Source organism: Phoenix dactylifera, unplaced genomic scaffold (genome assembly GCF_009389715.1).
Source record: "Phoenix dactylifera cultivar Barhee BC4 unplaced genomic scaffold, palm_55x_up_171113_PBpolish2nd_filt_p 001070F, whole genome shotgun sequence".
In the NCBI taxonomy this organism is placed as follows: domain Eukaryota; kingdom Viridiplantae; phylum Streptophyta; class Magnoliopsida; order Arecales; family Arecaceae; genus Phoenix; species Phoenix dactylifera.
This window is the reverse complement of record NW_024068418.1, coordinates 104,393-128,391: the sequence shown is the minus strand read 5'-3', so window position 1 is coordinate 128,391 and position 23,999 is coordinate 104,393. Positions and strand designations below refer to the sequence as shown.

The 23,999-nt window shown below is 39.6% G+C and overlaps 1 protein-coding gene across 5 annotated transcripts; it reads right to left on the bottom strand.

Moving 5' to 3' along the window:
• LOC103718949 (deSI-like protein At4g17486) lies at positions 1 to 22,426 on the bottom strand. Of its 5 annotated transcripts, none has more exons than XM_039121421.1 (6): positions 22,101 to 22,426; positions 20,770 to 20,984; positions 12,840 to 12,976; positions 12,689 to 12,752; positions 408 to 648; positions 1 to 334 (listed from the first exon to the last, which is right to left on the bottom strand). In XM_039121421.1, exons 2-6 carry the CDS (start codon positions 20,978 to 20,980, stop codon positions 295 to 297), a joined length of 693 nt encoding a protein of 230 aa, XP_038977349.1. In that variant the 5' UTR covers positions 20,981 to 20,984; positions 22,101 to 22,426; the 3' UTR covers positions 1 to 294. The 5 variants fall into 5 exon arrangements, with proteins under 5 accessions (XP_038977349.1, XP_038977350.1, XP_038977348.1 ...); XM_039121422.1 differs by having other exon boundaries at positions 408 to 585; XM_039121420.1 differs by having other exon boundaries at positions 408 to 585; positions 12,689 to 12,976; positions 22,101 to 22,424.
• Between the last annotated feature and the right edge of the window lie 1,573 nt (positions 22,427 to 23,999).

Sequence of the window (23,999 nt, the reverse complement as noted above, 5' to 3'; positions counted from 1 at the left end):
GAAGTACAACACAAGAAAGCTCATCAAGCATTAGTATTTCAAGGAAATGAGAACAGCAGTCATTTCGACATGGGATACCATCACTGCCATGACAAAATGACAGCATTGCTAGAGTTTAAAATCATCAGACAGATACAGAGCCACATAAGACAGTCACCACTTAGTATGCCAGCCTAAACAAAACCATACAAAGACTTATACACTTTCCCTTCACTTAGCATCAAACAACATTTTGCCATGCTTTTCCCTGTGGCAATTTTTCCTGAAAAGCTTGTATCTTGTTTTACATTGCCATCATTTCATACCAGAGCTCAAAAACTGATCAAATGCTTTCCTGGTGGAAAAAGATCTCTGATAAATCAGCTGGTTCTTTTGGAATGTAATCAACAACACATAACATCTGTTACCTCTCCTTCAACAGGATGGCACCAGACCTTTTTAACTCCCATGGTGGAAGGCACCCTTTTAGGGGAGAGGGCAAGAAAAGAGAGGATGCTGACAACTGCCTCTGACGCATAGAGATTGAAGATAGGCAACTGAAGGCACTTCTCAACCTCCTTTTCTCGCCATCCTCAGCTTGGGAATCTGGGTCATGATGAACAGCAGAAATCTTAAGGGTCTCAGGCAATAAGCAGTTGCAGAGGGCTCCTGCAGAAAAAAAAATCATAACTATATTGATATGTTAAGGAAGTTTATAAATGAATGAAAGGGACCAAGATCAATAGAAATGCTAATAAAAACATTGTGGAGACATGATTGATATGCTCCTTAGTGGTCACGGATCACAAGCAGTAGAAAACTAAGACTATGCAAGAAAAGCTGTGGTTGCACACTTTGATTATTTATCAACTTATAGGCAGAAATTACATGATTAAAGTTCCTAGATTAGTCTGACCAAGATGCAGCCAATTGTTATTCATATGCTTTACAACCATGAATCCTGTTATTGAGAAAAGCTACTTAGACAAAGTGAAAAGATGACTAGGGTAATGTGTAATCACCACGTCTTTGAAGCTATAGCAAAGCTCCTTATCCAATATGATAACTGAAAGTCTATTTAGAACCAAAGGGCATTATGAAACCCACAAATCCAGGTGGAAATTTTTGGCAAATTCTGGAGACTTGACAAAGAGATTGCATCAGATTAAGCACACATCCTATCTCCATCATTTCAATCATCTCTAAGAAGCCTGTTGACCCATATCTAATCTTTGGATTATGATTATATCTAGAACAAGATGTGTTACATTGATTGGTCTGTCCAGCTCACACACTACCAGTGCAATAGGTATTCTTCCTTGATTAAACAATTAAAGCAACACGTTGTAAGTTCTCCAAAAATGACCAAGGAAATATGTCAAATATCTACATAACGTGTCTGAATTTTAAGGATATCCAAGAAATCATATCTTGATCAATGACTTGAAGTTGCTGAGAATGCTTTCCCAGATACTTCATTTTGCAAGTCATACAAGAAGATTCTTATGCAGTGGATGATGTCAGAAAGAATCCAACTTTTGAGAGATTTTCAGATCCAGAATCTTTAGGCCACAAACAAAGCTAGATCCAAATGCATGTTCCAATGTTTAACCTGTGAATAGAGTCTTGAAGACCATAGATATTTGTCCTTAACCTATCAGAGGAAGCCGAAAGGGTATTATGATTAAAAGATTTCAGTGAAGGATACAGGAGAAGAGAGGAGGAAAATTTGCAGATGTCAGCTGGATTCATTGGGCAAATTCTCCTCTTTATATCTAATTACAAAATACCTTAGTAGTTATTGAAAGAATATCCTTAGTAGATGCAGCCAAGCTTTAGCAAATGTTACTTTATACAAAGAATGGATCACAGTCTATATAAGGGTAAAGTTCAGTGTTTGTGCATGTATTAATCTAAATCAATAACACATGATCAAAATAGTAAGCCTTCAATGCTGCTTCCAAGAATGGAGCAGGAATGTATCCATGACTAGCTTGGTAACACTGATATGCAAACCAATCAATCAGGTACCTTGGCAAAGATAATTTTTTGATTTATTTTCAAATTTTGCATATGGTGGGTGTTAGAAAAAGAAAGAAGATTTTGTTAGATATATTAATATGATTAAAGACGTATAATAGAACAGCTATTTGACGGAGGACATCCGATAAGAGATCTAAGCACACTACTGTTAGGTGCTAATATCGAAATTAGAGAATTTTATTTTTATGAGGAATTCTATTTTTATTAGGACTAGAGTTTTGTAAGGACTTCAATATTTTTTATTTCTATACTTATTAGGATTTCTATTCAGACTTTTGTTAATATTTTGGATCTATAATTACCCACTGATGTGTAATTGAGAATCCAAGTTCTGCATTATTGAGATTTGAAAATATTGAGTTGCCTCTTCCTCTGATTCTTCCTCTCCTTCCCCTCTCTTCTTCTCCTTCTTCCACTATTTCCTTCCCTCTTCTTTTTCCTCTGTCTTGCGTTAGTTTGGTATTATACCCTCGATCCACCAACGTTGTCATAGCATCATTGCTGCTCCATCAGCATCACCTCAAGATTCGTGCTTGTTCACCACACCATCACCAAGAAAAGAAAAAAAGAAATTGCCCAAATCCTTGTTCATCCATTTGCAACCACCGCGCCCATCCGAAGCACCAATCTCCATCCTTCAGCCGCTCCTATTCCCCAGGCTTGACTCCGCCCTTCGGTGGAAGTTCTCATCATTGGCTCCCTCATACCCGGATTTTCGGAACCCACCCCTTTGCTCCTCCATATTTCTCAAGTCTGCCATCATCCACCTGCACTCGCTATTGCTGCCTCCAACTCCTTTGCCTTGGCGTTGGATCTCCTTCTCCGTCGCTTCAGCGGATGAGATCATTTGTAAGGAGGCTTCCTGCCACAAGTCAACCTCGTTCATGGCATCTCCAACGCGATCCACCCACCTCCTCGACTCCATCGCACCGCCGTGGCTAAGTCGCCATCGGCCTTCGCCCGTTTTGTCACCTCTCGACCTCCCTCGTGGAAGGTCAGATTCAACCACCGCCGCGGCCAAGTCGCCATCGGCCTTCACCCATTTTCTCGCCTCTCACCTCCCTCGTCGAAAGGTCAGATTCCAGTGCCGCCCCACGATTAGGGTTGCGGGCTTGAAGCCCTCGCGAGGAAGAAAGCCCAGGCGGATCTGGATCTAAATCAAGATCCGACCTGTTTAATAGCTCCAGGCGGATCCAAGTATGATTTACATCCGACCCACCAACTCGATTTATTTTTGCCACATCACTTTTGCCGCATCATCGCTTCTACCACATCATCAACCAATCAACAATATACGTCAGCACCCAATCAACCAAACTTGATACATCATCATAGCCATGTAGCCTATTGATGTCATCAGCCGCATCAGCGTCACATCAGCGGTTTCGCCACATCACCTGCCACACTAGCATCAAGAACCTGTCCTGGCTAATTTCGACATGTTGATTCCGTTTTTGATGTATGTTTTTGCTAAAGTCCCAGGATTGTCAACTCTTCACCTTCTCATTAGGAATTGGAATCCTGACTCTACAATGAGTCTTCTTCACCAGAAGGTGTAGTGGTTTAAAGTACTCTTAGCGACATAACATCTTTCCCCTTGAAAGCTTGATTGATATTTATATAATTAGATAACTAGTAAATTGTCGTAATCCATGTTTGATTTTATCCCTTTCTTCCATAAAAAAAACTATATTCTTGCATCTAGCCTTTCTTCTTGTTGCATCCATCCTAGTTCTGAACTTTGGCATATCATCTGTATTAGGCTTATTAGATTTACGTGTGTGCATTGTAGTAGTTTAGGAATCCTAATTACTTATTAGAATTTTTAGTCTTTGTATACTTTCATTGCCCTATATACTTGAGTGCATCGAACTATGACCAGGAACAAACAGAATGACCACCTATCCACAATCTACCAAACTACTACAAATCCCGTTCCCTCCTCTTCTACACCACCATTTGACCCTCAAGCATTTATAAGTCAACAATATGAGCAATTGAGTCAACAGGCAGCTCAAGCCATATATGCTCCAAGACATGCTCGAGTTTTACCTAGGGATCCTTGTTACAATATGGAGTCTAGGGTGTACATGAGGATGAGTTTATAGAGGAACAACAGATTCCTAGGCATCAGCTAAGACAAGATCATAGGCAACCAACTCATGGTCATCCAAGTGAAGTTCGTCATAGGCTAGTTGATCAGCATGATAGATATCCTTATAGGATCAACAGGCATTCTCCTCCACCTCATAGATATGATCAAGATGACACTAATGTCAGGTTGGTTAAGGTAGATGTGTAATCTTATGATGGTAAATTAGACCCTGACATCATCTTAGATTGGTTGAATGAGCTTGAGAATTACTTTAATTGGTATAATATGACTGATAGAGTGAGTTCATTTTGCTATGATAAAGTTAGCAGGAACTACAAGGAAATATTGGCAAGGTGTCCAGCAAAATCTTCAACATCTAGGTGAATCGCTCATCACCCAATGGGCAGTCATGTGACAAAAGTTAATGGAGAAGTACCTACCTTCTTACTATAGGAATCAGTTGTTTGATCAATTTTTGAACCACACGCAAACCTCAACTGTGTCCAAGTATGTGAAGAGATTGATTTGCTTATGCTTAGGACTAAGATATAGGAAGATCCATTCCATACAAGTAGGGCTTAGGGGAGATATAAAAAAAGAAGTAGAGTTGTATGCACATGGTTCTTCGGAGTAGGCATTTCAAAAAGCTGTCGCAATAGAGAGATATTTTAAGACTCCTTACTGTAGGTTCTCTTCTCAGGTGAATGACTCTCATTAGTCTAATCCTATTTTCCAGTTGAGAACTGCTACCTAGTCTAGACCTGTCTCCCAAACAGCTTATACAGATAGTACTGCTAGGAATAGAAAACCTCGGTCTATTACTCATCCTAATGGTTCTGTCATTGATCCTCATCAGTATCCGCCGAGCTGACCGGTGGGCTCCGATACTGGTTCGGTACCAGTTCAGTATTGGTTGGAACCGGTGCTGAATCGGAACCAAAAAAAGGGGTGCCGCGTGGGCTCGCTACCCCGCACGAGTCCCCTTGCACGGGCGCGGGGAAACCGTGCGAGCGCGGGGAACCGCACGGGATCGAGATTCCTGCGCGTGGAATCGCGCGCGGGACGAGCGATTCCCTGCTCGCGGGCGTGCGGCCGCGCGTGCGGAAATATTTTTTTTCTTTTCTTTTTTATTTCCTTCCCATATTCCTCCTTTCCGAACCCTTTCCTCTTCTTTCTTCCCCTCTCTCCTCTCTTCTCTCTTTCCCCCCTTCTCCCGCGAGCAAGGAAGGAACCGTTGGGAGGGCCGCGCGCGCGTCGGGGTGCTCGGGAGGGGGTCGGCCCGAGGTACATCGAACCGTCTTCTTCTTCTTCTCTTTCTCTTCTTCGTCCTCTTATTTCTTCCTCTTCCCCTCTTTCTCTTCTTTCTTCTTCCCTACTCGGTTCCGGCCCTGAACCGTTTTATGTGGCTGTACTGTACCGGTGGGGGTTGGTACCGGTACGATACATGCTGAATCGGACGGTACGGGCCGGTTCAACAGACCATGATCCTCATTTTAGTGATACTTCGGTGCAGTGTCATCACTGTCATATAGGGGTCACATAATTGCACATTGTTCTCAGTGAGCTTTAACCTTTGAGCAAGAGTCTAAGGATTCGCAAAAGATTAAGGACAAAGTAGTGGATCCTGTAGAATATTTTAGAGATAAGAAAGAGTTTAAGGATAATTTAGAGGTAATTGACCACTATTATGATGTTGTGAGGTGTGTTTTGCCTACTGTTGAGTTCGCTTATAATAACTCTGTTCATAGGTCTATGGGTAAGAGCCTATTTGAGTGTCCATGGATATCAACCCTGTAGTCCTGTTGATCTTGTCCTTTGCCACCCAATACCATGTTTCTAAACTTGCAAGACATTTGCCCAACACATGCACGATTTGTATACAAAGATTAGGTCAAAATTGCAATGAGTAATGCATATTATAAACTTGCTACTGATGTACATCATAAGGCTAAGGAGTTTAAGGCGGGGGTAATGTCACAGTTTGCATTCGTCCATAACGATTGCATAAAAATTCCTTCAAGAAACTATATGCTTGAGTGATTGATCCATTCCCCATTATTAGAAAACTTGGAAATAATGCATATCTGCTTGATTTGCTGATCATATGAATATTAGTCCTATTTTCATTGTAGAGGATTTATTACCTTATAGAAGCGCCTTTGAGCTTCCTGTCATCTAGTGAACCTACAGGTACTACTCCAATTCCTAAGATGTCATATTTTCCTCAACAAAGAGATGAGACTAAAGCGGCCTTGGATGATGAGATTGTTACTTCTTCTGATGGTGGCTTCTATTGTTAGCTTGTTCAATGGAAAGATGTCCTTCATTTGATGCTTCTTGAATTACAGAGGATGAATTTCGCGCCTTAGATTTAGAGCCTTTCAAGTAGTACTTGCAGTCAAATTCGCCAAAGTCGAGTTCTTTCCCACCGAGGGAGTATGACAAAAAAACGTTCGATAAGAGATCTAAGTGCACTACTGTTAGGTGCAAATATAGAAATTAGAAAACTTTATTTTTATTAGGAATTCTATTTTTATTAGGATTAGAGTTTTGTGAGGAATTCAGTACTTTTTATTTCTATATATATTAGGATTTCTATTCGGCCTCTTATTAGGATTTTAGGTCCATAAATACCCACTGATATGTAATTAAGAACCCTAGTTCTGCATTATTGAGATTTGAGAATATTGAGTTGCCTCTCTCTCTCTCTCTAATTCTTCCTCTCCCTCTCTTCTTCTCCTCCTTTTGTTACCTTCCCTCCTCTTCATCTTCCTCTTTTTCCCTCTCCTTCCTCCTCAGTCCTGTGTCACTATTAGTGTGAGAACTATTGATCATAATACTAATGAATTTCCAATCACAATAGATTGCATCAAGGATTTGCTCTAAATCCTTACCTTTTTGTGCTAGTTATAGATGAGCTTGCTAAGTGTATTCAAAACGGTATTCCTTAGTGCATGCTATTTATAGATGATAAAGTCTTAGAGAATGAAATTAAAGTCAAGGTTAATTGTAACTTAGAATTATAAAGAAATGCATTAGAATCCAAAATTTTAGGTTAAATACAACTAAGATGGTATACATGAATGAAGTTTTAGCAAGTGCAAAAATAGATATGAAGGTAGAGTGAAAAATGAGGACTATGAAATTTCTAAGAGTGATTGTTTTTTATATTTAGAATCGATCATTCATACAAAAAGAAAATGGAAGTCGATGTTATCTATAGGATTAAAACTAGATGGATCAAATGAAAAAGTGCACCTAGGATATTATGTAATCATAGATACCTAGTAAGTTGAAGGAAATGAAAATATTAAAAAATAAGAAAGCACAAGTTTAAGACTAATCGAGAGAATGACGACTTATATAGTCTAGGCATATAGAATGTAGGCTGAGGAATCGATGCATCAGTATGAAGAAGTGATTTAATAAATGTCGAAGGAATGAAGAGGGGTAAAGGAAGACTGAAAATTCTATGCGGTAAAGTAGTAAGAAAGGACATGATATCTCAATATATTTCAGAAATTATGGCCTTAAACTGAACGGAATGGATGGACTGACATAGTCAACCCTAATTAGTTTAGGATTAAGACTTAGTTGAGTTGAGTTGATATACTCTTCTTATGTAATATAACATTGTGAATTAAATGACAATCAACTTCCATGTCCATCCAATTATCAAAGAATTACTTGATATAATAATTGCTACTTGATAATCGAAAACATTTTTATTCTTTCCTCCCTATAAAAGCCCTAGTAATGTATGAATGTCTCAGCCACTTCAGCTTGAACATAGTCCTCTATTCTACTTCAGTATGTGATCTTGTTTGATATTTCTAGAAGTGACAAGGGTTCCGTATATGTCTATTTGTGGGCGAACTAACCTAGCCTGCATCAAAACATCTCACAATTTTATGGTGACAATTTCTCTTCAACATGAAACAGATGCCTAGACTACTTTTGACGAACCTCATAACACAACTTCCATGGAGGTTCCTAGAAGCATTTTAGAACAGATCACTATATTCATATCAATGGTAAAATTGGGATGAATAACGATAAAATAGATAAATTTTTTTATCAGCCTCTGTGATTTAGGAGGATCACCAAACTCAATATAGTCCACTTTGGCCACTACTGAATAGTACTGGATGGATCCACTACATTGGAAAACTGAATTGCGAGCTAAACTTTCGGAAGCTATAACTTGGTTACATGACACTCAATTGAAATGATTTTTTTTTTTTCAAATTGCGTAACATTTCGAGCTTAATGGCGTGGCGCCACCATGTAAAGGGTACAATGTAGCTAGCAATCAAGCCCAAGTTATATCGTTTAGGCCCCAAAATGGGCCTATCAAATCAAAAATTCTTTTCAGAAAAGATTTTGATCATATGTATCTTCTAAGCCAGAAAGAATAAGGTAGAGCGACTAAAAGCAGAGTTGATGTAGAAGTCAAGATCTACTTCTTGTAGGATTTTAGCTTTCTCGTAGTCCACTAGTCATATCTATTTTAGGAAACATAGTTCTGTTCGAATTAGAAGAGGAATTTGATTTAAATAGTGCAAGGGCAGACTTCACTAACATAGATAGAAGCTATGTACCCAAGGTTTGCTGAACCGGTCCGTACCGATCGGTTCAGCATATACCGTACCGGTACCGACCCCCACCTGTACGGTACAGCTACATAAAATGGTTCAGGGCCGGAACCGAGCGGAGAAGAAGAAAGAAGAGAGAGGAGAAGAGGAAGAAAGAGGAAGAAAGAAGAGGAAGAGGAGGAAGAAGAGAAAGAGGAGAAGAAGAGAAGAAGAAGGTGGTTCGACGTACCTCAGGCCGACCCCCTCCCGAGCACCCCGACGCGCGCGCGGCCCTCCCAACGATTCCTTCCTTGCTCGCAGGAGAAGGGGGAAATAGAGAAAAAGAGAGGAGGAGAGAGGGGAAGAAAGAAGAGGAAGAAGGGAAGGAATAAAAAGAAAAAAAAAATCTTTCTGCACGCAGGGCAGCACGCCCGCGTGCTTGCGAGTGGGGAATCACTGGCCCGCACGCGATTCCGAATCTCAATCCCACGCGATTCCACGCACAAGAATCGCTCACCCGCGTGCGGGGACTCGCACAAAGCAGCGAGCCCATGCGGCACCGCACGCGAGCGCGAACCCACGCGAGGCCGTGTGGGGCATTTAATGCCACAATGGCTAAAATGTGGGCATGCACGCGCGTTGCCGTTTTTTTTTTTGGGTTCCAGTTCGGCACCGGTTCCAATCGGTACCGAATCGGTACCAGAGCCCACCGGTACACCAGTTTGGTCGGCTCGGCGGACACTATATGTACCTTAATTTTGATTCATCAATAAATAAAAAAAGAACCTAGACCCTACTTTCTCCATCGTTCTACCTTTTCCTAAATCTTTTTGAGTGGTTCTAGTTAAGGACATTCTTCCTTCTCTCTAATTGGACCAAGTTGGTATTAGAACTCGGTCCTCTACATCTGTGGAGGGCCATAATTTATAGTCCATACATGCGAGCAATATAAGTAAACAGGAGAAGAGCTATCAGTACTTGAAATACATCGAAGGACAAACAAATTTGATTGCTAGTTCTACCCCGATAGATGACAAGATGAAGGAATGTCTCATATAATTGAAGAAGATTGCCCAACTTATCGAGATCATATCTCAATTGACGATAACTTCAACACAAACACTAAAAACTCCTGCAGCAAAACTATCTTTCGCATCTAGAGACAAGGATCGACCATCTGATAAGGAGGATGAGCAACCTATTGGCACTCAGAATCCCCCTCTTTAGCTTTTCAAAGTTGAAGCTCGAGTCTAGATTCTTATATACGATGGGAATGTCAATGCAGAGAGGATAGATAATTGGGACCCACTTCACATTTATGAATATGGAAGTGTCCAAAAGGTAACTTTCACCGGTGTCAATCTTTCCATCCATGTTCTTACCTTATGAAATTTATATAACAAAAACATCTCTAATTTGATGTGGAGCAAATTCAAGGGCCTAATCAAGAAATAATTCTACCCAATTAGCCACAAGAAGGATTAGTGATCAAGTAGCAGAACCTATGACAAAAATATGGTCAACCTATCTAGGGCAACGCCATCAATTTCCAAGCAAGCCATCTTACTTGAATCTCCATCAATGATCATATGGTCCTCATGAAGTATGTTGAAGGTCTCCACGAGAGTATCTGAAAGGAGCTAAAACTCTTCAAAGTTGAAGACATCAATGAAGCTAGCATAAAGACCATGGGGATCGCGAAGAATCAGCCTAGGAAAGGCAAGAAAGGCGAGAAGTTCAAGAAAATTTGCAGAAAATTAGGTCAAGAAAGGGAGCAAACCAAGAAGCGAGTCAATACAACTTGGAAAAATTATTGCAACCATTATAGGATTGTTGGACACACCAAGAAGTGTTGGAAGCTCCGCTTGAGTTGCAGCCAAGGAAAAAAACGAAGGATGAGGATCCTAAGAAAAAAGGGAAAGCAGTCCTTAATATAACTGAGGTTAAGTTGCTCAAGTTTGAGCAAGCATATTCAAAACTGAGCTTAATGGCGAGAAAACCGAGATAGCAACTGAGGCAGACTTGGAGGCTTGAGATGTACTCTTCCACTTGAAGATTCAAGTGAAGCAAAGAATCAAGGCGACTGTAGATCCTAAAAGCCAAAAGAACCTCATCTCCGGAAGTTTGGTTCAGAAGCTAGAATTACAGACCAAGCCTTATCCATATCCCTATCCTCTTGGTTGGATTCAAATAGGCATCGAGTTGAAGATTGCTAAGCAGCGTACCTTCAAATTCGCAATAACTAAAAATACATTGACATACTAACATGTGAAGTAGTTCCTCTGGATATTTGCCATATCATCCTTGGGAACCCATACCCTTAAGATCGAGATGCTATATTCTACAAGCAGCAGAGAAAGTATCAATTTGTAAATAACAGAAAGAAATTTATAATCACTGCTTCTAGAATACAAGAAAACATAGACATTGCAACTATTGCCCAAGCAAAGCAACTTGCTAACGCTTGCAATAATTTTAGGATGATAATACGAGAAGCCGATACCCCTCATGAGAGGCCAAGCTCTCGTCCCTTGGTTCCACCAATCGATCAACCAAGATCGAGAAGGTGAGAGAGTTGCTATTGTCGTTGTAAACAAGGATGGAAAGGAGTAGCCCAACCATGGAGTCCAATTGCAGAAGTGGGACAAGTGGTTCGCGAAGGCCCGAAAGCAAAATAGATCGAGGTTAGAAAAGGCGACCGGACTATATCATTGAGAAGAAAACAAGACACGGAAGGATTGAGTCTTGTCGAATTGACTAGAAGAGCCAGCCTCCAAGCAAGACTAAATGGTTCGGCCATGAGGTTGAGCCTTTGAAGCTATGTACCAATATCAGCTACAACTTATGTAAGGTTGAAAATGCTGGACATTTAGACTTAAAAACCAGATCTCCCTTCCCACCATATGAAAATATTTGCCATCTTCAAAGTACCAGCAAAATATGATCTCAAAAGCTTGAAAATGTTTTGTGTTATCTAGAGAAGTTAGATATATAATGCTATCATTCACAAGCTGATCTTCAAAGACCTTCAGTTTTAGCCTAGCTGATAAGAACTGAAATCCAGCCCAAACATATATTCTGCACAAAAAATAGCTTTATATTTTGGTAATTTCTGGAAGCCATTTTAACAGTATAAACATGCAATAACTGTTGCACCTAGAAGGTTGGTTGGCCGTGGTAAGGTGAACAGCAGATTTACAGATGGATAGCCATTTTGTTTTATGAAAAATTAACAACTATATCTAGTAAGTCAGCTGCATGGGGTTCTTATGAGTTACTTAGTACTAAGTAGATAAGCAAGTCATAAGTCCTAAACAAAGACTCCACAAAACAGCGAAGCTGTTTGGGCAAAACTGAAACAAGGACCTCAGTATCTTCTCTAATGAACTTGGACAATAAACATTTATCAAAATCTTCCCTTCTCAGCCAAACAAGTGAAGAAGAATTAAAAGATAAGGTGACTAATCATCCACAGATCTTTTATATGAGAAGATTAAGAACTTGGATGAGTGCTTGATCTCCTGAAGGAAGGAAGGCAGTTGGCTGTTATATTAGTAAGGTTCTTGAGAAAAGACTTTGTATGTGTTTTAAAAGTTCAGTAATACTGAATGATGAGGGAGAACCAATATCGTTGCACCCCACCACCCCCTACAGAAAAAAAAAGAAAGAAAAACACCATTAACAGTGAACAGTCATAGCAAGCTGTAGGTTAAACAATGAACAATAAGCCCTGCAACAACATTCCATTAACAGGAATTGAGTGTACAAGACAAATGCATTGATAAGGGCTGTACAAATATATCCATAAGGTAGCTCTGTTCTTCGAGAGAGTGGCATCACTAGATAGTCATGAAGCAACCAACAATAATTCCAGATAGACAAGAGGCATATCTGACATGTAGAACTACTAATACTAAATGTAGCTCATGATTTATCAGAACATATTCATAATTATCCTAAACTATATAGTGCATGATGTAAATAAATAGAATCATACCTATCCTGGCAAGTCTGTTCACCCATTTTGGAATTCTGTTGCCAGTCAGCTTATAACAAATATCCTTGCAAAAATGGTTGCAGTTCTTCACAATCAAATGATATGTATTTCCATTGTAGTTTACAGAATGAAGCTCCATAAACTCTCTAACCTGCATTGGGTCTAAGCAGGTTGTACCCATGAATATCGATTTTCTAAACCTGAAGCCTGGACATTGCCGAGGCTCAACCTCAAAGACCCCACTTGTTGGATAGTCATGTGCCCCAAATGCATATTCCACACCATGAACTGCAAGCATGAAGATAAAGCATTAAAAAAGTAGAATATTCATTGCCTGATAAAAATGAAGTTAATCATATTGTTAGGCACAAATTTCTAAGATATGAATATATTACATTAATGAATTTTAAGTAATATACGCAACCACCTTTTTTCAGATTATCATGATTTTCGTTATTTAATCCAATTAGTATTAAAGTGCAATCATAACAGAAGATCAAAGTCATGAAATACATCCATCTTTTGTATGTAAAATGTTGAAAGAATTTACAACATTTCTGCATTCATGATTTATTTTAATATCAAGACAAGATTCCAAGAGATTAGCATTTAATTTGTCCCATATATATTTTTTGCTTCGTCTGCTAAAAATCACATGTTTGCTTGAAACCAACTTCTATTACAATAAGAATCCAAGGGCTAAGCATTTTGGACTATTTCCAAGAAACCTATATCTATTAATTCCTGCTGACATTGAAACAAACAGACCCTAGATGTATTCAACATATCTGAAGCATATGATGGAATGGATCACATGTTTGCTTGCTGTGCATCTGTCTTGCCCTTCACTAGTGAGGCAGTAGGCCATCCTTGTTCGGAAATCAAGGACAGAGTTTATCTGCTATTTTTTTTCAGTTTTAGAATTCTTTTATATAATGGTTACTTCCCATTTGCGATTATTTCCTTGGGTATTCGTGTTGCTTTTGTTGCAGGTGCTATTTTCTCTTTTGATATAGTGAAAAAAGAAATATGTCTAAATCTATGTATTCAGAAATGTCACACAGGCACTTGCATGCAGTCCGTACTTTACAATCTGTTGAAGGCTGAATCATCTGCCAATATGAACTTTCATATAAATGAAAAATTACTATAAGAATTGGGAAGAAGTCCACTCTAAAAACTTAAAGCTTCTGTCTTTTTTTACTTGCTTATAATAATTTCAGTTGTGTGATCCGTTTTTTATACAAAAAAGGTAATAAACTTTCCAGCGCGCGTAACAGTGCGAACCGGTCGGGTTTGCATCGGTACAATACGGTATCGGATTCGTACCGGTGCGAATGGTTCGCACCGGTATGCGACCGTACCGATCGGTTCCGGCCTCTCTTGGCCCGAACAGTTTTTCACGCTAGAACCGGACCTGTCTGATACATGCTGAACCGGCCGGTACGGGCCGGTTCAGCATACCATGCTCTAAAGGTTTACCAAAACTAACCTTAGCACTTGGTACAATATAAATCCCAATTAACACCAAACTCTTGCAAGAATTCCTCATAGAACTTTACATTAAAGAAAATAAATTGAACTTGACAACTTAAAGAGAACTCCTTGTCAACTCACAACTACTAAAAAAAATTCAGTCAGCTTCAAAGACCATCTTAAAAGAAATCCTGATAATATTTCAAATTCAAAATTATCCTCTACATAAACAGGACTCCAAAATTTTATAGATACAATGATATTGGGTCAATTGTAAAAACAACAGAATAACTATCAATTATGAAAACAACGTAATAATTAAATAACTTATTGGATCATCACCTTGCTAGTTGGCTGGCCCATGCACTTCAACTGATGGGAGAGAATGGCTGTAGAGCTCCTAAAAGCTATACAGACCTAGAATCCCCAATTAGTTGCAAATAGTAATTCATTCAAGCTTCCATCTTCTAACCTCTATAATATCTTGTTTTGGTACTTTGAATAGATGTCTCATATGACTGCAATACCCTAAACTTAAAAAGGTGCCAAGTCCAACCCGAAGTCGAGACCCACCCACCCCCCCCCCCCAACCCACCCCCGGCGGTGGCCCTCATGTAACCTCTGCGCCCCTTCGCCTTTCTCACCCCATGTAACCTCGGTGCCACCTCCTCCTCTCCTTCCTCATGTAATAACTACACACCCTCTTCTCTCTTCCTCTTACTCTATACCCCTATCCCTTTAGCGCCTTTCTCTCTCTCTGTATCTCACCAAGACCTTAACCTTGGACTCCACCAATCCCAAGGACACACGCCTCTCTCTTCTCATTCCCATCTCCTCTAGCATCTCTTTCCATCATGTTTTCTCACCCTCTCACTTCCTTCTGCATGCCACCCCTCTCTTGCCTCTCTCACTCCTACACATGACCTCACTCTCTCTCTCTCTCATTTTTTCTCTCTCTCACTCTCTCCCCCTCTCATGCTGCTCTGTTCTCACTAATCTCTTCCCCTTTGTTGCATCTTCTCTAAGGTAAGTTCTCCACTATGCTCTCTCTCTTTCCTTTCGCCTTGTTTATCTGATCTCTATTCTCTTGTTCTTATGGATTGGAGGCAAGGGCTTAGGATAAAAGGCTTGAATCATCAGGTGACCATGTTTAATACCTAACTCTGCACTTTTAGGATTTCGTATGCTTAAATAGAGAAATCTCGTATGCACGTGGCATAGGGCATAAGTATGTTAGAAATTCTTTAGGGATAGATCCAAGACGTTTCAATTTCATATCTGTTGCAGTTATTACTTCAGAAATATCATAATTGAAATTGTTTTACTACTCAAATATATTTAGGGGTTTCCCTTGTGTCTAATGCAAAGATAGCTAAACTAGTACCAAGTGTCCGGTTCGCCCTTGTATCGGAACCGTTTTTTGTGCCCAAACCGACCCGGTCAGAGACCGGACCGGTTTGATATGGGTTGAACCAGCCAGTATGGGCCAGTTCAGCATTTTTTAGTCTAATAGGAGTTTTAGCAAGATTTAGATTTCAGCCTAGGCTACCATTTTCCATCACCTAGGCCGCCATTTGGTGATTGCTCTTGTGAATTTGATCCCTAGGTTGTAGTAAGCTTCTAAATTATATAGGAATTATGGTTTAGACATGAAAGAAAGGTTAATGCATTCTTTAGTAGGGGAAATTTAGGTTTTAGACCTAAGTTCAAGCTTTTGAGTTGCCCCATGACTCTAAATGAATATTGTGTCATGTTTCCAGGGTTATGATAGAGTGTACACTTTGCAACTTGTTCGGAAGGATCTACATAAGTGGTCCACTAATTTTGTAAGTTACCTCTACACTACCAGCAGGTTGAAAATGGTGTTCGAAGGTTTGACGGATACATTACATTGAAAACAAGGCATTATGTGCTAGTGCTAGTGCTTAAAAATTGTGTTGAGAAACTACACTAATTGTATTTTCTTGAAAAGTTTATTTTTAAGGTTATGCATTGAAAATCTACATTATGAAAATAAATGGTTTATATTTTGCACAAATATAATACTTTCATAACTTGGATGAAGCATGAAAAATAAACAAGCTCGTGTCACTTTTTTTTTTTTTGGTACACCGGCTCCTCACACCAAACGTATATGAGTATAGCCAAGAAAATCAGAAGACAGAAGCAAACTAAGCAAGAAGGAAAATCTACCTGGTTCACCCAAAAAAAAAAAAAATTCGAGTGATGCGCCGCGTAGGAGACCACCCAGTCAGCAGCTGAGTTGGCCTCCCGGTACACATGCATGGCCCTGACGGGCTTATTCGTGAGATAGCCTCCATGGACTTACGCATGGGATAGCCTCTATGGGCTTATGTGTGGGATAGCCTCCATGGACTTATGCGTGGGATAGCGTCCATGAGCTTATACATGGGATAGCCACCATGAGCTTATGCGTGGGATAGCCTCCACGGGCTTATGCGTAAAATTTTGTTAGTCTTGGACTAGGTCATGATCTTGGTTAGTCCAAAGCCCGAAAAATATTGCTATAAAATCTGAAAATCAAGTTAATAAGAAATAGATGACATGACACAAAAAACTGTTATTTGAATAATTGGTTAAATTTTATATATATGTATGTATGTATGTATGTATGTATGTATATATATGCTTCTTTGATAAGATGATAATGAGGGCTTTTGTGCATGTTATTTGTATGAGCTTTCCGAGTATTGATATGGTATATATTTTATCGGGTATAGTTCATTTGATTATTTTTCTATTACTTATGGTGTAGCGATTTGCGATTCTAACTGGGCTGGAAAAGCTCATTTTCTTATATGAAATTTTTTTCGAAGTTGTAGGTTGTGTAGTACTTGGCTATGGTTGAGATCATCTGTAGAAGGGATGAATAGATAGAGCATCCTTGTTTCCGATTGGATGAATGAAACTGATAATTTTGTACAAGTTTGTTACTTGTTATGAAACGAGATCATTTTTGTTCATGGATATTGCGGATGTGATAAGTTTTTCAGGCCTGGCATATTCTCTAGGGCTCTACCTTAGGAAGTAGGCAGCCGTATCACGAGGCCAACCCAGGTGGCGGGTTCGAGGCATGACACAAAGTTTTGCAATGAGCCAGAGTTGTTACATTATTGGGACTATAAGGTGCAAGGGTTTCTAAAGGTTTCTGAGCTCTATTGTAGGTTGTGGGGAGTATAGTTGGCTGAGAAGGCCCTACAAGCATTACTATTCATTGTTCTGGGCTTTATTTGACACAAAATTTAATAAAAAAAGTCCTTAAAGCTTTTAATTTATATATATGGGCTTCATATGGCTCACAAGTTGTTAGGGCTGTGTGATAATTGGTAGGCTATTATGAGCCTTACAGGAACCAAAATTCATCATTAGGAGTCAAGGGACATTTGTTTCCTATTCATGGGACCCATGGCCCTCAATATGAGCTGAAATGTATTGATGGCCCCAAATACCAGCACAAACCCTCAAGTTGATAATACTTGACATGTCCACATGATTTCTGTGGGTGGTTCAAATTTACACTCAAATTCTAACTTGAGGCAAAAATATGGATCATCTATGATGAGACAGAAGCATGCTCACAACCATTTATGAATAAATGGACCTAAGAATGTTAGCATTCAATGAAGCCTAACCCAGGTTAAAATGACTTACCTATCCAACCAAATAATATAGACAAATAATTTTCAGTATTGTACAAACAGTGATTTACTTTTATCGATTAACTCTACAGTCCTTCATACAACAAGAAACCCCAACCAATGTAAATGTAAGTTTTCTCAGTCATGTCAATGTGTCCCAAGCCATTCAGGATTGTGCAAGATAAATCATGTTTTGTTTATGACTGGTCTTCAAGAGATTTCAGCAAGGGATATCGGTCTACCAGCTCAGGATAAAAAAAATGAGAGTTAAATAAGTTAACAAAATTTCAGAACTTGCTGGGTTTACTAATACTAGATAAGCTACACAAGATTATGCAGCTTCTCAAGTCAAGACCCCAGAAGGAAGCTCTTTGTTCCTCTACACCTTAACTAAAATTTAGCATTGACCTCTCCAAACTTATCATCTTTTGCGAGAAAATGACAAGCAACAAGATTCTTACAAATTACCATACATAAGAACAGTGTGCCTTGCTAGCACATGCTCCCACTCAAGGTATGGCAAACCAGTTTCGATCGGTGTACCGGTGGCGATCTGGACTAAGTCAGTACCGGTTCGAGCCGTACCAAACTGGTACCGATCCAGTCTGCCACAGAAGCGCGCGCCCGTGCAGTTCCCAGCGCCAGCAGGGAGCTATTCCGTGCAGGACGTACTTCCACGTGCTTCCACGGGCGAGGCCGCATGCACGGGAGTGCTTCGCCGCACGTTTCCCCTCACACACTGCCCAAAGTGAGGGGTGTGCTGCCCAAAGCGCGGGGCGCGCTGCCCAGCACACGCATGCGCGCTTCCCTGCACGATGCCTCACACGCATGCGCGCTTCCCTGCACGTTTCGCCATGCGCGGGCGAGTTTTTCCGCACGCTGCCGCCTTCCTTTTTCTTTTCTTTTTCTTCTCTTCTTCCTTCTTCTTCTCGAAGCTTCTCCTTTCTTCTCCTCTCTCCTATCTTCTCCTCTCCTTCCCCCTTCTTCCACGAGCAAGGAAGAGCGAACAGAGCTCTTGGGAGGGGGGTGATCCTCGTCGGGGTGCTCGGGAGGGGGTAGGCCCGAGGCCCAGCCTCCCTTCTTCTCATCTTTCTCTTCTTCCTCTTCTTTCCTTTTCTTCCTCTTCTTCCCCACGTGCTTGCGCGCTGCCACGCGCGTACCGGTGCGAACCGGTCCAATTGGCACCGATACAATGCGGTACCGGTCCGGTTCACCCTAGTACGCTGCGTGAAAAGGGCCGGAACCATTTTTACAGGCTAATTCAGCATACCATGCTCCCACTTTTATAATTGCTTGGTGATAATGGATCATATCAACGTCGGCGGAACTGATACCAAGCACCGGGCAGGACAAATCGGTACGGGCCTACGCCATACCGGATCGGCCCCGTACCGACACAGTAGAAGAGACGAGGGAGAGGGAGAATGAGAAAGAAAAAGAGAGAGAGCGGGAAAGGGAGGGAGAGGAAGAGGAAGGAAGAGAGAGGCCGGCTGGAGCCGAGGAGATGCAGAGGCGGGGCTCCGCCTCTAGTCCCCTGTTTTTTTCGAAATAGAGGCCCGAAGGAGGCCTTTTTTATTTTTGCATTTTTTAAGTTGAAGTCCCCCCGCCTCTGCATCTCCCCAACCTCCGCCTCCTCCGCACGGAGCCTCCCCGGCCTCCGTCAGCCGGCCTCTCTTCCTTCCCCTCCCTCTCCCTCCCTTCCCCACTCTCTCTCTTCCTCTTTTTTCTTCTCCTCCTCCCCCTCCGACAACGGCGTCTCGGTTTTAATGTCGGAACCGTCCCAGTGCGCCGCTGATATGGCCCAAGACACCCCGAACCGGACGGTTCAAAACGGTTCCACAGACCTTGGATCATATTGTTACTTATCTTTTTGTATCTGAGATACAAACTACAGTCTTTCAAATCCTTGTTATCAACTACAGGTCATTATCCATCAAGCACTATGTTTTTGCTGATGGGTTGTTTCCCTTCCTCCAAATACAATGATATTCCTTAGCTTAGTGAATGAATTTCTGTTGATGATTGAAAGATTTCTTATGGGGCGTCCAATATTATTCTCTCATCCATTGCTATACGTAAGTGATGAATAAAAAAAGTGTTTGATGTTTGTCTCAACGAATAGTCTTGAAGTATCATAACATAATTCATGAATATGACTAAGAAGTGTCATCCATAATCCCTGAATCATGAAATATAGATCAAAGTTCCTTTGATGTACATGACATTTCAACAAAGTCCACAGCCATGCATAACCATGTAATGGCAAACAAAAATTTTCACATGATAATATTATAATATAAATACATCTGGTTAATAAACAGATTTCTAGCATTAAGAATTTCTTGGTACTAATGGCACGTTTTGCAAGGTGACAACATAGCTGCAGTTTTATGTCAAGGACTAGGTTGTTATATCTAATGGACTTATCAATTATGATACACATATAAACACCTTTATTTTATAATTTTCCATGACTTACTTGTTTGAATAACTAATCACTAATTTTCTTTGCCCATTTTCCATAGTTAATATTTTTTTTCTGTGCTCACCATGGCTTTCCTGTAACCAAGAATAGATTTCCTACTGATCAAAGGAAAAAAATAGTCTTAGAAGTTAGAAGAGTCTGATAAATCTAACTTGTGGCTGCACAAAATTATGTTAGCTTACATGAAGAAAGTTAATGGCATCAATTAAAAAGCTTAAACACTTAATCAGAATAAAAGTATTGCTGCTAAGCATCTGTCATAATTTAGATTCAAGGTTTATATACAGTAGGCTGACAAAACATTTTAAGCAGACGCACGTAATGTACAATATGGTTGAACAAAGTCATAAAGCTTTTGTCTCATTTGAAAATCTTCACCAAACAACTCACTCAAAGAGAAAGCAATTTATATATTTATACTACGCATAAATCTTTGACATAAAAGGTTAAGCCAATTATACCTTCAACGCCAGTGTGATAAATCCCAAGGCCTGCCCAATAAACATAGCCATTCATGGGCGTCAAATCATAGACATTCAGATAAACCGGTGCATTTCCTGGTGTTTGGCTGGCAGAGCGGACCTTGGGAAACATACAGAAACGGGTAGCAGATTTCCTATGCAGGCGAAGAGGCATAAGGGTTTTCCACCCCTTCTTTGAGCCGAACTTCATGGTCCTTGAAGTGAAGAACAAAAATAATCAATGTGCAACACCCTTTCAGCATACACAACTAAGCTAACAAAATCACTTTGAGGGACAGCAGAGGAAGACAGACAAGAAATTTAGGAGTGAAAGAAGATATGATATCGCATCAGATCCTTAATTTCCAAAAAGAACAAGTGAGCGAGCTCACAATTTCTCAACTAAACCATCTTTTATCTGTGAACATATAATTTTAACAAGAAATTTTGGGAATATTTCCCATTAGAATGCATAGAGTAATATTTAGATGAATGAGCATGATGATGATAAACAGCATTAAAAACAAAACAAATCCACCACAGAACAGCAGAAAAAAACATAAGAAACAGCACCATTGTGAGATCCATGAAAGCCTGATATTGAAATAGCTGGCAACATCAAACGTGCCAAAATAAATATGAAAAATAACATGCTAGACCAATTGAAGGTACTTCAATCATATTTCTCAGTCTTAAATGCATCCATAAACCCATCATGAGATTGCAATTACACACATTAATCAAACTAATGCCAAATTGAGAATTGTTGAACTTGACTCATAATGAAAAGTATCTGGCGACCAGTCATCACCCGAAGATATTACAAACGAAGCATATCCAGAGGGGTAAAAATAAACAAAAAGCAGTTTTTTTTTCATTGTTTTGGAACGCCCACAGGCTAGAGCAATTAAAAAAGTCAAAACCCACATCTCAGAAGTGGGTAATCGAAGTACATTTTCAAGAAAAAGGGCAGACCAATTCTTAGAAAAAAACAAAGCAAAAGAAAAAAAACCAAATCAAAGAAAAACAAATCTGTGAAGAAGAAATTTATGTACATTTTTGTAGAATTAGAGAAAGATCTCACTTTCTGCTATTTCCCCACAATAATTCGAGGAATGTCGACAAATCAAGATGACAAACAAAAAAACAAAAATATAACCAAAAAGTTAAGCTCGATTTGAACCCTATACCTGTCAATAAATTTATTCCCACATTTAGAACATTCCGGGCGGGCCAAAAAGAAGCAAAACAAATAAACGAAAAAAATCCAAAAAGAAAACGAAAATCTGAAAAAGAGAGAGCCATCAAATGAGGACAAAGGAACCACTTACCCGCTTGGGAAGAAATCCAACTCAGCGTCTCAGAATCCGACCTCCACCCCCATGCAGAGCCGCCATTCCAGCACCAGCGAGCACCACCACCAACCCTCTTCTCCCAACTCCAATTATTAATCTAGCAGCAACATAAAAGAGAAAAGAAGAAAAGAATGCGAGGAAAGAGAGGTGGGCAGAGAGATCTCTGAGAAAGATTTGGGGCAGGGAGAAGAAGAAATCTCTCCCTCTCTCTCTCTTAATCAATCAGAGAGTTTGGCCCTCTCTCTCTCTCCAGTAAAAGAACAGACAGGCTTTCTCAGAGGGCGCGCTTTTTATTTTATTTTTTTCAATGATTTCCAGGTGGGGTGCGTTAAACAAGTACTTCTGATATCATTAGTCTCGGCTAGGTAACGGCCGTTTTTTTTTTCGCACAAAGGAAACGGCCCAAAAAAATTAATTAGTTTTGTTTATAAATAGAAGTCAAATAATGACTATATCATTTTCTTATGATTATTATGACAGGATGATATAAATTTTGCAATAAAATCACTTAATTATCAATTTTGCAAGAAATATTGAATTATTTACTTTAAGTTTATTACTGGATGTAAATATAAGATAGATAATAATCTAAAAAAATTTGTACGAAATATAAAATATATATATATATATTCATTGTAAAATAAATTTAAAATATATATTATCTGTAAAAATTAATTTGATTTTTTTCTGCAAACTAATTGCTGATGTGCTTTCCTGCAAAAATGGCAAGAATGACAGCTGTTATGTGTATTATAATTTGTAACAGCTGTTGAGGTATTTCGGCCGTTATTTTAAACCGTCGGCACGCCCTTCAGTTTCCGAGTCCGTGACTCTCTTTATCTTGGCTCCATCTGGCCGCAACCGCTTTGCAACAATAGATAGATAACCATCATTATTTTGTTAGAGCCGTATCTTCCTAAGAGCCAATATTTTAATTTACTCCTTCGCTTGCACTCCGGACCCCATCCATGAAGTGAGCCCGCGCAGTGGGTGGGCACTGCCAGGAGTGAGTACGGATAATTGTTGACTGTTTGGTTTGGAGTTTGGACTATCAAATTATGAGAGGCAATTATAAATCTTAGAACTGTAGCACGGATAGCAAATACTCATGACGAGTTACTTCTCGCTAGAGTACATGATAGACACTCTTTTGTTTTTTCTTTTTTTTGAAGGTATGCTCCTACCTATCATGCATGTAGGCAGGGTTATTTGAAAAATTCTTTCAGATATCTATATTTTGCGTAAAGTGCGAATATGCTCAATACATAATTTATATTTTGAATAAAATATAAATAGAATATAAAGAGCATTATTTAGCTGCGGGGCAATACTATCGTAGGACAATGATGACGGAACTTCAAGTGAACATCTTAATGATAACTAAGATCGAAAAAGCAAGCATCCTATAAGAGAGTTGACTGAGTCAGCTTGAAGGTGCCTTTGTATGGGACGTTATTTCATAAATCGAGTAAGGAGAGTAACGGCTAAGGCGAATTGTTACGAGCAAACCGAATATTTTTCTATGTTGTATAGTCTTTGAAAAATAATATCTATTTAAAGAATATAAGTTTATTATTAGGAATATATATATTGAAGAAATAATAAAAATTTTTTTGTTTTGGTGACGATACTGATCAAGTTAAGGTGCAGAAATCTCGCTCTCTTTTGAGGAGATTCAAGTCTTCTGTAATAGGGCAGCAAATGGGTTGGGCTAGACTGGGTCACGCTTCTACCAGAGCTAGAAACATTTTTTTTTGTTTTTAGTAGACTTCGGGCTAGGCCTACGTGAGGATGATAGTGGTACTTTGATGATTAATACAATGATTAATAATGAGATAAAATTTGCGATAGGAAAGGGATAGTGAATTCTAAATT